This window comes from Chrysochloris asiatica, unplaced genomic scaffold (genome assembly GCF_000296735.1).
Source record: "Chrysochloris asiatica unplaced genomic scaffold, ChrAsi1.0 scaffold00090, whole genome shotgun sequence".
NCBI lineage: Eukaryota > Metazoa > Chordata > Mammalia > Afrosoricida > Chrysochloridae > Chrysochloris > Chrysochloris asiatica.
In genome coordinates this window covers 4816902-4830220 of record NW_006408608.1, presented here as the reverse complement: position 1 = coordinate 4830220, position 13319 = coordinate 4816902, and the positions used below count along the sequence as shown (strand labels likewise).

General features: G+C 37.8%; 1 protein-coding gene across 1 annotated transcript in view; it reads left to right on the top strand.

Moving 5' to 3' along the window:
- The window catches only part of SPEN (spen family transcriptional repressor), a 146591-nt gene that overhangs the window by 62199 nt on the left and 71073 nt on the right, over positions 1-13319 (top strand). The window contains exons 2-3 of the mRNA XM_006866416.1: positions 602-922; positions 3951-4427. Of these exons, the coding sequence (XP_006866478.1) occupies positions 602-922; positions 3951-4427 (798 nt within the window). The remainder of the gene's footprint in view (positions 1-601; positions 923-3950; positions 4428-13319) is intronic.

Here is a 13319-nt window from a genome sequence, read left to right as displayed (position 1 = left end):
GTGTCTATACTCTCTTTTTTGTTTTTTAAAATGTTTTATTGTGAATTATGTGATAGTTTACATGGGAGAACATTAGTTTTACATTCATCCTATCATATATCATTTCATTGTTATGGTTACAATCCCCTCCATGCATCATCAACCAACCAAAGGGTATACACTACAAGTCTACCTCCCGGTCGTCAGCACACAGCCCCTCTCCCTCTCTGTGTCTAAAGTCCCATCAATAAAAGTCTTTTAATGCTTTTAAATTACTTTGAATCTGTCTGTCTTAGGTTCAGCATCCTCTTGTAAAGTAAAAATTTTTGCAACTTTTGAAAGATTAATTTCATCTGAGTATTCTGGAAAGGTTAAAGTTAATTTAGTTAATATTGTATTTAATAAATGAGAGTACTGCTATAATAATGTGAATAAAACATTGCATATAATTGCACTGAGAGAAAAAAAAAATTGAATGCAAAAGAAAACCATATCTCAAGTCATTTGTGAGCATACCTGCATATATTTTAGAAAGCAAATTGTCTAAAATGATCCTTGTTTTTAAAACTCATCCTGGAAAATTATTGACATGCAGCAATAACTTTGACTTCATTTTTTCCAGATATGGACGCGTGGAAAGTGTCAAAATTCTCCCCAAGAGGGGATCTGAAGGAGGAGTGGCTGCCTTTGTGGATTTTGTGGACATCAAAAGTGCACAGAAAGCTCACAACTCGATCAACAAAATGGGAGATAGAGACCTACGCACGGATTATAATGAACCAGGCACCATTCCGAGTGCTGCTCGGGGATTGGATGATACAGTTTCCATAGCATCTCGTAGTAGAGAGGTTTCTGGGTTCAGAGGAGGTGGTGGAGGGCCTGCTTATGGTCCTCCACCATCACTTCATGCACGAGAAGGACGTTATGAGCGGAGACTTGATGGGTAAGTTCCAAGGTTTCTGTAGGCAGGTATTTTGTATTTGATTTGGTGAGAAACAGAAACTCTTAATTAGGGGCCCCAGATGGATTTAAAGTTTTGGGCATTCTGAATGTTTCCTAATTTGGGTTGGAAACAGAAGTGATTTCTATCCCAGTGGCTGGTATCTTATGGAATCATAGAGGATATTTCCTGCAGCTGGTTGGATATCTACTCTTGAGAATAAAAGGTGGTGGAAGATTTCCTATGGAAGCATCATTTTTGGAGTTACCAGTCTTCTAGAATTAATGATTCCTTCTCTTGGATAATGTTAAGGCTTTCCTTGGATATATCCTTTCTACCTGATGGAGCTATGTGGCTACAACTTTTGTGGTTGTACTATATGGAATATTTTGGAATAATAGAGCCTACAGATTATTTTAGAAGTTGATACCTGCTTCTCAATTTTCACTTCTTAAAGTTTACAAGCAAATTGGATTGTCACAAAAAAAGCTAGCAGACCATAATATTTCAACCGCTTGGATTCTACAAACAATACTTAAATCTGGAAATGTGTACTTGGATGAAGAAGCAAGAAGGCAATGCTTGATTTTTCCATTTTGGATCTACATAATTTCCATGTTGGAATTATACCTCTTGATGGAATTGGTTGAAATTGAGATGATGGACGTTCCTAAACCCTGGAATATAGCCATTCTGTTCTAATGGTTGGAATGTATGGGATGTCATTCAGTCAAGACTCCATTAGTCCAGGGGGAAGAGGATTACTGTCTTGTTGCTTAAGCAGTTGTCCAATTAAAGGTACTTTAGCTTTGAAAACATGGTGATGATCAGTGTGGATACAGCAATCAAAACTGACTGCGTTGGATGACTACAAAGGTGAACTGTTGGCAAGCAGCTGCACATTCCTCATTTGTTGGAATTGTAGAGGATATTTCTGCCAGCTGCCTGATTCATACTTAGGCTGGAAATTTTTATAAATGTGGATGAATTTATAATTGTCTACTATCGCAAGAAAGAAGTCTGGGGGTTTGAGAGTTACAATTTGTCTGGGACTACTTCCAGTGGAATTATTTTGTCTGGTCACTAAGATTTTTTTTTGGTGGTTCATCTAAATATCATTTGACACCCTTGCCCATTAAGAAGGTGGATTACCCCCATAAGAGGGGCCAAAATTGGGGAAGTTATGTTCACAATTCTCTCCCTAGATTTAATTGGGATTATAGGTCGTGTTTCCACACTTGGAAAAGGTTGGTATGTTCTGACCTGTGTATATTAGCCCCTCTCCTAACTCAAGTCAAACTCTTTCTCTTTTTTCCCACTAACTCTAGAAGTATTTAGTACTAATAGATGATTCAAAGAATAGCCATTAGATTTCAACTCTGCTAGCTCTTGTGCCTGCCTTCTATATCTTCCTAATGGATAAGAACTTTGTATATTTATAAAGTATCAGTTATAGCAGCAATTCTAGAACTATTGCTTATTGCTTATATGACGTAATTTAAAAACCAAAGACTTTCACTAATTAACATTTGATAGGGTATGTAGTTTTGTCTCAAAGGAAACCTTCTTGTTTGTTAGCCATTGAAATCTCTCCCAATTCCAGAATTATAGCTAGTAAAAAAAGAGAAAGCCTTGTAATGCAATGTGAGTGTGAAAGATATTTGAATTTTTGCCTCACCAGTTGTTTTTCTTAGCAGTAAAAAGCAAAATCAACCCACAAAAGTATCACTGTTCTCAAGTGAAATGGTGGGCGAAATTGAAGATTAGTAGAGAGATTTAGAATGTAGGCATATATTAAGGGTGTAATTATTAGTTGTAGGATTTTTGTCAGGTATTCTTAACTGGAAAGATTCTAATTCTGTATCTTTCATGATATCAGTGATTTCTTTTGGTAGAAGATAGTTCAGAGACTTTGTTAAAGACAAACTCAAATGAAATGAATGGTCTTTTAGGAACTTGGAGCAGAGGTCTAGTTCCCTGCAGAAGTAGAGAATTTAAGACTTAAAAAACATTATATTAAAACAAAAATTATAATTAGTTTTTAATATTAATACTTAATTGCATGTGTGTAGTTGTACATGCAACAACTTTTGTATGTTTAGGTTAATATTTACGTATTTAAATATTTTTAAGTTAAGCCATTGCTGACAGTAGCCTTAGTGTATTTTAACAGTTTCCACATTGCCTAATTTCATGGTAGACAACTTGAGTTCAAAGCTAAGGCAGTATATAGCCTGCAACCACTCAATACATATATGGCAAAGTGAATCCTGTATTGGACATTTTATTTTAAAAATTATGTGGAATTTAATAGTATTAAAAGATAAAATAACCTTTATTATTTAATTAGTTAAATTTATATAGAACAGCATCGATGAACCGATATTATGATATCTTATGTGATTTCTTTGAAATTTCATTTTTATTATTAAGTATGGTTGTTTTCAACACAGCAATTTACAAGTCTATTAATTTGTACCATTACCCAAGAAGTCAAAAATTAATGAGAAGTTACACTTTGAATTTTTTTCCTGGACTTCTTTGAGAAAGCTTTTCTACTCTTGGGACATCCATTACAGTAGGGCTTTCATGTCTTTGTTAAAATTTTATGGAAATTTTGCCTAAACAAATTTACAAAATAAGCAAATGTGTTTTATGTATTTTAATCAGATGAAAGTGTAGAAAACTTTCATATTAAAATGACAGTGTTTTCTTACTTGATTGAATTTAAAATGAAAAGAAGAATGTGTACATTCAGAAAATCCCAAAGAGTGATTGACTTGCAAAACACTAGTAATGAAAGCCCAGTATACAATTAACTGTATAGCAATAACAATGATTGCTCAGATGTGAAAATAATTTTTGAAGACAAATGTTAAGCTTGTTAGTATTTGCTTACTAAATAGGTTAATTCTGTTTAGAAAATGACCAATGACAAAGACAAAGCTGAAGTGAATTGTTTGCATGAATGCTTTTACTTTTTCTTACCTCTTTCTGATTGATTAAATGTTTCTTCCCCTCCTAAATGCAGGGCTTCAGATAACAGGGAGCGTGCTTATGAACATAGTGCCTATGGACACCATGAACGGGGGACGGGAGGATTTGATCGGACAAGACATTACGATCAGGATTACTATAGAGATCCTCGAGAGCGGACTTTACAACATGGGCTCTATTATACTTCTCGGAGTCGAAGTCCAAACCGCTTTGATGCTCATGACCCCCGATACGAACCTAGGGCTCGGGAACAGTTTACACTGCCCAGTGTGGTACACAGGGATATCTACAGGGATGATATTACCCGGGAGGTACGAGGCAGAAGGCCAGACCGGAATTACCAGCACAGCAGGAGTCGGTCACCACATTCATCCCAATCTAGGAATCAGTCTCCTCAGAGACTGGCTAGCCAAGCGTCTAGACCCACAAGGTCCCCTAGCGACAGCGGCTCTAGAAGTAGATCCTCCAGTAGTGACTCAGTCAGCAGCAGCAGTAGTACCAGCAGTGACAGGTAGGTTAACAGCCTTTTATTATAACTAGCTGTTCAATAAAACATACTTCTCAAAAAATAAAAATAAAAAAATCAATGGTTGATGAAGTTAATGGTTTTATAGCACAGTAATATCTTTTTAAATGAAAGTAACCTGGATAATATATGTAATGAGTAAAGAAAGTTTGGATTAACTATTCTGTCAAGTGCCTGAAGCTAAATGATGATTTTCACATGCTTTTTTTATCCTTAATATTAAAATTACTAAACAGGAAGAGAAGTGTTAACTTCCAGTGACACTAACAGTTTTTTTATTTCTTAGCTGTATAATACCAACATATTTTTTGTTTTTGTTAAAGATTTGTTAATACTATTTGGTTAAAAGAATGTGTTTGTGAAGCATACTGTTGGCTCATTTATTATAAATTATTAAATCTCCTTAAGAACATGTTTTAACATCAGTTTTCAAATTCAAGTAGAAAACTTTTCTTTAAATGCAAGTTGTAACTTTACTGTTCACTAAGGCCTAGTAAACACATTCCATTAATTGATAATTTTAATAGAAGAGTTTTATCCCAAAGGTGAAAATAATAAATTAAAGGTAATCTTAATAGGAAATTTAGTCTAGGAGTTAGATACATGGGTTTTGCAGATCTAAGTAGAGGGTTTGCTATTATTATAATGTTGGACAAATTACTTATGCTCTCTAGGCCTCTGCTTTCTTATCTTTTATAGTAGGAACTTCATAGTTATTATGAAGGCTTAAATGGAAAAAAAAATGCATGAGAGTGCTTATTAGCTTATTGGCCCATTGCCATCAAATTCATTACAGTTTGTAGGGATCCTATAGGATAGAGTAGAACTGCCTATAGGTTTTTCAAACTATAATCTTTATGAAAGTGGACTGCCGCATCCTCCTCACTTGGAGTGACATGTAGGTTTAGACCTATTGGTTAGTGGCTTATAGACTTAGACTTTTTGGTTAGCAGCTGAGCACTTTGCCACCAGGGTTCCTTTTCTTGATACCCAGTACATGGTAAATAAACATATTGCCCTAAATAATTGTTAGTCCTTATTATTACTACTTTATATTTGTGGGAGGAAAAATTGGTTACTTTAATTCTGTCCCATTTCTAGTTGGCTGTTAATCTCAAATATCCTGGTTTGAAATTTGTTATTGTTGTTAAGTGCCATCAAGTTGGTTCCTAATTATAGCCATCCTATGCACAACAGAACGAAACACTGCCCAGTTCTGCATCATCCTCACAATTGTTAGACTTGAGCCCATCGCTGCTGCCACTTTACTAATCCATTTCATTGGGGGTCTTCCTCTTTTTCTCTGACCCTCCACTTCATTAAGCATAATGTCCTTTTCCAGAGGCTGGTTCCTCCTAATAATAAGTCTGAATTTTGAGACCAAGTCTCACCATCCTGTCTTTTAATAAGCATTCTGGCTATACTTCTTCCAGTACACATTTGTTTGTTCTTCTGGCAGTCCATGGTACTTTTAATATTCTTCTCCAACATCATAACTCAAATGCATAGTTTCTTCTGTGGTCTTCTTTATTCATTGTCCAACTTTCACATACATTATTATTGAAAATACCGTGGCTTGGATCAGGAGAACCGTAGTCCTGAAACTGATACCTTTGCTCTTGAACACCTTACAGTGGTCTTGTGCAACAGATTTGCCTAATGTAGTACATTGGTTGATTTCTTAACTGCTGCTAGCATGAGTGTTGATTATGGATCCAAGCAACAGTAAGTCTTTGACAGCTTCAATCCTTTCTCCATTTAGCATGATATTATTGAATGGTTCAGTTGTGAGGATATTTGTTATCTTTACATTGGAGATGCAGTCCACACTGAAGACTGTAGTCTTTGATCTCCATCAGTATTTTCAAGTCCTTTTCACTTTCAGCAAGCAAGGTTGTATTATCTACATATTGTAGACTGCTAATGAGTTTTAAATTTAAGTGGTGTGCATTTAAAATTTTTAGGACACAAATATTTTGATCTTGTTAAGATGTTTGTACGAGCTTTCCTTTTTCTTGTAAATGTTTTATTGTGAATTATGTAATAGTTTACATGGGAGAACATTAGTTTTACATTCATCCTATCGTGTATCGTTTTATTGTCATGGTTAAAATCCCCTCCATGCTCATCAACCAACCAAAGGGTATACCCTACAAGCCTGCCCCCTGGTCGTCTGCACACAGCCCCTCTCCCTCTCTGGATCTAAAGTCTCAGCTGCTCCATCTCGCCACATCATCATCTCTGCCTCCATCTCTTGCATCACTACTTCTCTGGATAGGGTCTCGCACAGCACTCTTCTCCCTTGATGGTCCCAGGGACCTCTGCTCCTAGACTGGAAAGTTAATCACTCCCCTCCTTGCTACAAAATGTCTACCTTTACATTTCTAACCCTCACAATCAGTCCTGATAACAATTATTCACTATTGTATCACAAGAGACCTATCCACATTTCCTTTCATCACACACACACCCCCACCCCCGCCTAGACAGATTGGATACTACTCAGTGGAGATTCTACCTTCCCCCACGCCCTCTGGATCTAGGTTCTCTCTTGAAAGCTTGTAAGCCAGTCACTTCTTGCCTTTGTAGCCCCCCCACTTTGGGTAACCAGTGTCCAAGTTGCCCATCCCTGTCTACTCTGTGTATGGAGGGGTGTGGGATTTTGTTCCTTCTTTTGAGCTACTACATCCATACGTGTAGGTCAAGTTCATCAAATTGTATCAGATTACGCTTTTTTTCCTCTTCTTTCTTCTTCTGATTGAGCTCTGATCATCCAGTCATTAAAGCCAGGTCAAGTGGCTGTTATCTGCAAATGTGGGTGTTCTTGTGCATATGCCCTCTCTTCTTATCAGCTGGATGCTTCACTCTCCACTCTAGTCCTCTGTGGCTATGTCACCGATTCTGGGCCCAAGAGTCCCCAGGTCTTGCCAAACTGCTGGCCAGCCAGGTCTCTATCCAGGTTCACAGGAGTCTATTGAACGTTGTAGGGCTTAGTTTGTAGCTTCATTGATGTTTTTCCCTCATTTCCCCTTATTGGTGACAAATGTGGTTACCAATCAGAGGGTGTATTCCCATTGAATCTTAGTTTTGGAAGGGGGTTTGCTCTGAGGGGACCTGACCACTTGCCTTGATGTTTCCTGGGCGAGCAACTTGCTCATTCTTGTAGTAATCAGTCGGTCTGCCTATATTGTTTTCTATTTTTCCTGTTGGTCTTGCTTTCAAGAAAGATCTTCTGTTCTTTTAGCAGCTCTAGGCTGGTTTGCTTGTCCTTTCAAGTGGAAATTTCCCACCTCTGGAGATTCTGGATGCTGTTCAGGATTCCATCTATAGTCTTATGTAATGCAGAGGCTCTGCAGAAAGCCTCCTTCACTGGGCACGTTGTAGCTCCATTTTAGGTATTCCAATCAGTTATAGGCAGAAGACGGACTTATAAGCTTTCTATGGCGATGTTTCTGGCTATTTCCTTCTCTCCCCCTCCATTGTCTATTTTATAATTTTATGCAAGGGAAACCAAGATTCAAAAGACAGCCAAGCATCTTAACATTATTTCCCCTCTTTTCCCCATTCAAACCATGTCTCAATCCCTGTATCCCAGAGCTCTGTTGTTCCAAGGTTGTGCATACATCATTCTTTATGTACTAGCTTTTCTTTTTAACATTGCCTAGTTAGAATCAGTTTAGGAAAACAAATGTTTATGTAATTGAATGACTTTTTTAGGCCTTCATAATTTCCTAATCTAGAATTAAAAATGGAACTATTACATATTTATCTTCATGTTATTCAGACATTCTGGAAAACATAGTATATTATAATGAAACAATCAGTTAATTGAGGAAATCAGGAAAGCTAGGTTCTGGTTCTAACTTTTAAGCTCTGGAACATGGATGAGAAGGGTCTTGGTGGTGTAGTGGGTTACATGTTGGGTTGCTAACCACAGGTCAGCAGTTTGCTTCCACCAGCTGCTCCTTATGAGAAAGATAAAGCTTTCTGCTTCTGTAAAGTTTTACAGCCTTGGAAACCCTACACAAGGTCCCTTATAAGTTAGAACTAACTTGGCACAGCAGTAGCAACATGGATGAAGTCTTTGATTTCTGCTGATTGCGTTTGGTGTACTGGTGTATGGATAAATGGTTGATGAAATTCATTTGAACTCTATAAACTGGTTGTAAAATCTGTTTGTTTTAAAAAAATCTTATGGAGACCATTTTTATTAAGTTTTAAACAGGACAAAAGGAAGCGTAGTAGGATAGTGTATTATGCATTGGACTGTTAATGGCAAGGTCAGCAGTTCAAATCTAGCAGCAGGATAAAGATAAGGCTTTCTGTTCCCATAAAGATTCACAGCCTCAGAAATCCTATACGTACTCGCTGTGAGTTGGAACTGACTCCATGTCACACCACCATGACTACCAAACAGGACAAAGATAAAGACAGTCATCTCAGATAGGGACGCACATCTCAGATAGGGAAATCATCAGCAGACACATGGTACAGAAGCCAAATGAAGCTGCATAGAATTGTCTTAAAGATACCCAAATGTTACCATTTTCTCCAAATATCTTTAAAGAGATGCTATTGTAATTGAGTAAGGAGCTCTGGTAGCGTAGTGGGTTACAAGTCTAGTGGCTAACCACAAGGTTGGCTGCTTGAATCTACCAGCCACTCTACAGGATAAAGATGAGGCTATCTGCTCCCTCAGAAACCATACACAGGCCATCTATTAGTTGGAATTAACTTCACAGCAGATAACCATCACTACTGTATTTGATTAGGTCAAAACTTATTAGATCCAAATGATTCTGTTGTAGAGGTGTTGAAGTTAGAGGAGAAACAATGATACCAGGCCTTCAGAGTAGCCTTTGGTGGAAGTTACAGTGATTTGGGATCTGGCATTCAGCATCATTGCAGGATCTAAAGTTTTCATTGAGAGAGTGAGAGGTGATTTGATTAATTTAATGGAATTCATCCTAGGTTCTTAATATTTACAACCAGAAAGATAAATTGCAGAGGATATGATGTGCTTTGAAAATGAAAAAGCAGGACTAAATTGCAGTTTAAAGGTTGGTGATCAAGAGGACTTACAGTTATGACTAACAAGTTATGGTAGCTAGATTCATCTATTTACACCTAGAATCTTGGAGAGCAACATCTGGCCAGTGGACAAAGAAAAATCTGGAATTTTATGTAAAAATTCTAATTTTTGTAAGTTAACCACCTTTCATTTGCACTGTAGTTGGTAGATAGTGGTTGTTGTTGTGTACCATCAAGTAGGTTCCAACGCATAACAACCCTCTCTATAGGGTGTCCAAGAGCGCTTGGTGGGTTAGAACTACCGACTTTGTGGTTACCACAGTTACAGTGCTTTTCCTATAGTGCCATACCAGGACCCATAGAGGGGATGTTGTGAGGTGCTGTTGAGTTGGATTTGACTCACAGTGATCTTGTATAGGATTTCCAAAGGAGCTCTGGTAGCATAGTGGTTATGAGTTGGACTGGTAACCTCAATGTCAGGAGCTCAAAACTACCAGCCGCGTCACGTGAGAAAGATGAGGCTTCTTAAAGTGTTACTATAGTATACATTTACTTGTTATAGGTCCTTTTCATATTTAGTCATATTTTGCGCTTAACAACAATAGCAACAAAGTCTGATTTTACAGATTGCTTTTAGGATGGGTTACTTGAACCTCATCCATTAACATATTGATTCCTTCTAGTTTCACTAACGTGGTGACTTTATATAATGACAGTTTTTGTATCTGCCCACAAAAAGAACAGTAGAACTGAGAAAAAATTATTTTGAATACTGAGAAGATGTGGCATTTGGTTGGGTCATGACGGGTGCATAGGACTTTACCCAAAAGAGCTGAGGAAGATCTGGGAATGTTGTGGGCAAAAGCAGCACTCTGAAGAGAAATAAATGGGTGGAAGAATGTTTTGGGAACAGCAAATCATTTGGATTGACTTAACTATATTTGGGGCTTTATTCTGTATGCAAATTGAGTTGAAGGATTTTGAGAAAGGGCAAAGCTTGTTGAGGTCTGTGCTTTACAAATGCAACTAGTAGATTAGAATAGGAAAGACTGGAGCACAGGATTCCTGTTAGGAGGGCTACTTTAGTAATTTGGAGAAGAAAACTAGGATTGTGAGAGTGCCTAATTTGAGACAAGTTGTTGCCCTGGAAGTCGGTTCTGACTGACTCATAGCCACCCTGTACAGAGTTTCCAAGGAGTGACTGGTGAGTTTGAATCACCAACCTGTGGTTCAGACAACCCTTCAGTGCTTTATCACACATGGAGAAGGAAAACAATGATTGTGTAAGTGCCTAACTTGAGATGGGTAAAGAAGATGTTTAATTAAGAATCCGATTATGCTGATTTATGAGAAAGTGAATGAATTTTGTGGTGATCTGACTGAATGGTGGGCTTTTTGAGGCTCTCTGTAAGTACAGGGTTGGGTCTTTTTTCTGTATATTACATAGCCTAATATACTGCATTTCTCAGAATACATGTTCAATAAATATTTGAAATTTTCAGGTATAATTCTTACTTGACTTTGAAGATCAAAAAATTGATGTAGATAGTGAAAGATTTGTTTCTTAAGTTGTAGTTGAAGCAAGTTCACAAATAAAATCCTCTAATGTTCAAAGTGGAATCCAGTTGTGGTGCTGTAGGGTAAGCATTGGACTGGAAGGTCAGTTTGAACTGCAAGGTTGGTGGTTCAGACTCACCACTCCTTGGAAAGCCTATACAGGGTTGCTATGAGTCAGGACCTGACCTCACAGCACATAATAACAACAACAATGTTCAGAGTATATTCATTATCCAGGGTTTAGATTTCCTTTTATCAGTGTGTGCTTTTATAATTATGTTGATTTCAAAGTGTAATGTTTTGAGCTGTTACATAAATTAAGGTAAAGGTCCCATTTCCTTTTGGAAGAAATAGGTTATTTTGAGGCTAACTTTAAAACTTGGTAATTGTGAAATTTGCATTCCTAAAAGTTCATTAAAGATTTTTTTTTCTTAAATGTTTTATTGTGAATTATGTGATAGTTTACATGGGAGAACATTAGTTTTACATTCATTCTATCATATATCGTCTCATTGCTATGTCTTTAAAGATTTAAATTAACACTTTTATACTGGGCAAAAACATAGCTTGGGTTTTAGTTATAGAAACATGTTTCCTTTCTGACTGGATGACTGACTTGGAAAATTAATCATCTTCCATCCCCCATAATTTTTGCAGTTTTGGTGAGCAAATCGAGTCCTAGTGGTGCATTTCAAATAAGTTAACATTGAATTAGTGGTAGTTAAGTTGTGAAGGCCTTATAAATGACACACCTACTGTTTGTGCAAGACTCTTCATAGTTTTTAACTGGTTAGAATTAAGGCTTCATGACATAAACTTTCTAATGTACCACCCCGTGCTGCTCTTTCTCTGTAGTCACCATTTAATAAATCACTTTTCAACAGAAAATTTTAGCTATGTAAATTTCACAAAACTTGTTTTAAAGCTCTTTATTAAAACGCTGTTGTTGTTGCTAAGTGCCATCGAGTCGGGATCCAACTCATAGCGACTCTGTACAGGGTTTCCAAGGAGCAGCTGGTGAGTTAGAACTGCCGGCCTTAACGGCCTACACTGACATTGCAGTTTACTGCATTAACCGGCAACGCCATACCAGAAGTCCATTAAAATAGAGTATACTTAATTTCCTCAATTCTATATTATTGAATATTGTTGTTTTCTTTACAGGCTAAAGAAAATTGAAGTGTTTGTTCAAGTTAAGTTAGTTTATAAGCTTTTCTGTTACCTTCAAATACTTAAAATGTTTTATTGTGAATTATGTGATAATTTACATGGGAGAACATTAGCTTTACATTCATCCTATCATATATTGTTTCATTGCCATGGTTACAATCCCCTCCATGCATCATCAACCAACCAAAGGCTATACCCTGCAAGCATGCACCCTGGTCATCAGCACACAGCCCCTCTCTGTTTTTGGGTCTAGAGTCCCCTGCCGTTCCCTCACGTTATCGTTTCTGCCTCCTCTGGCATCCATCACTGCATCTCTAGGTAGGGCCCTGCATTCCGCTCTTCTCCCTTGATGGTTCCAGGGACCTCTGCTCCTAGACTGCAAAGTCAACCATAGCAGTTATTCACTATTGTACCACGTGAGTGCTATCCACATCTCCTTTCATCAGCCCTGCCCAGCCAGATTAGATACTACTCAGTGGAGAGTCTACCTTCCTGCGTGCCCTCTGGATCTAGGCTCCCTCTTGAAAGCTTGTAAGCCAATCACTTCTTGTCTTTGTAGCCCCCCATTTTGTGTAGCCAACGTCCAAGTTGCCCATATCCCTGTATACCCTGTATATGGAGAGGGTGGGAATGATCTTGTTGTAAAGATTTGTTCCCTTTTTTGAGCTACTGCATCCATACGTGTAGGTCAAGTTCATCAAATTGTGTCAAATTACTCTTTTTTTATTCTTTTCCCCTCTTTCTTCTTCTAATTGAGCTACAATCATCCAGTCATTGAAGCCAGGTTGAGTGGGTATTATCTGCAAATGTGGGTGTTCTTATGCATATGCCCTCACTTCTTATCAGCTGGACGCTTCACTCTCCACTCTAGTCCTCTGTGGCTATGTCACTGACTCTGGGCCCAGGAGTCCCCAGGTCTTGCCAAACTGCTGGCCAACAGGTCTCCACCCAGGTTCACAGGACTCTGTTGATCATTGTAGACTTAGCTCACAGCTGCATTGTTGTTTTTCCCTCACTTCCCTTTATCCGTGATGAACATGGTCCCCAATCAGAGCATGTATTCCCATTGAGTCTTAGTATTGGAAGGGAGTTATCTTCAAATACTTTTTTGTTTTTTTT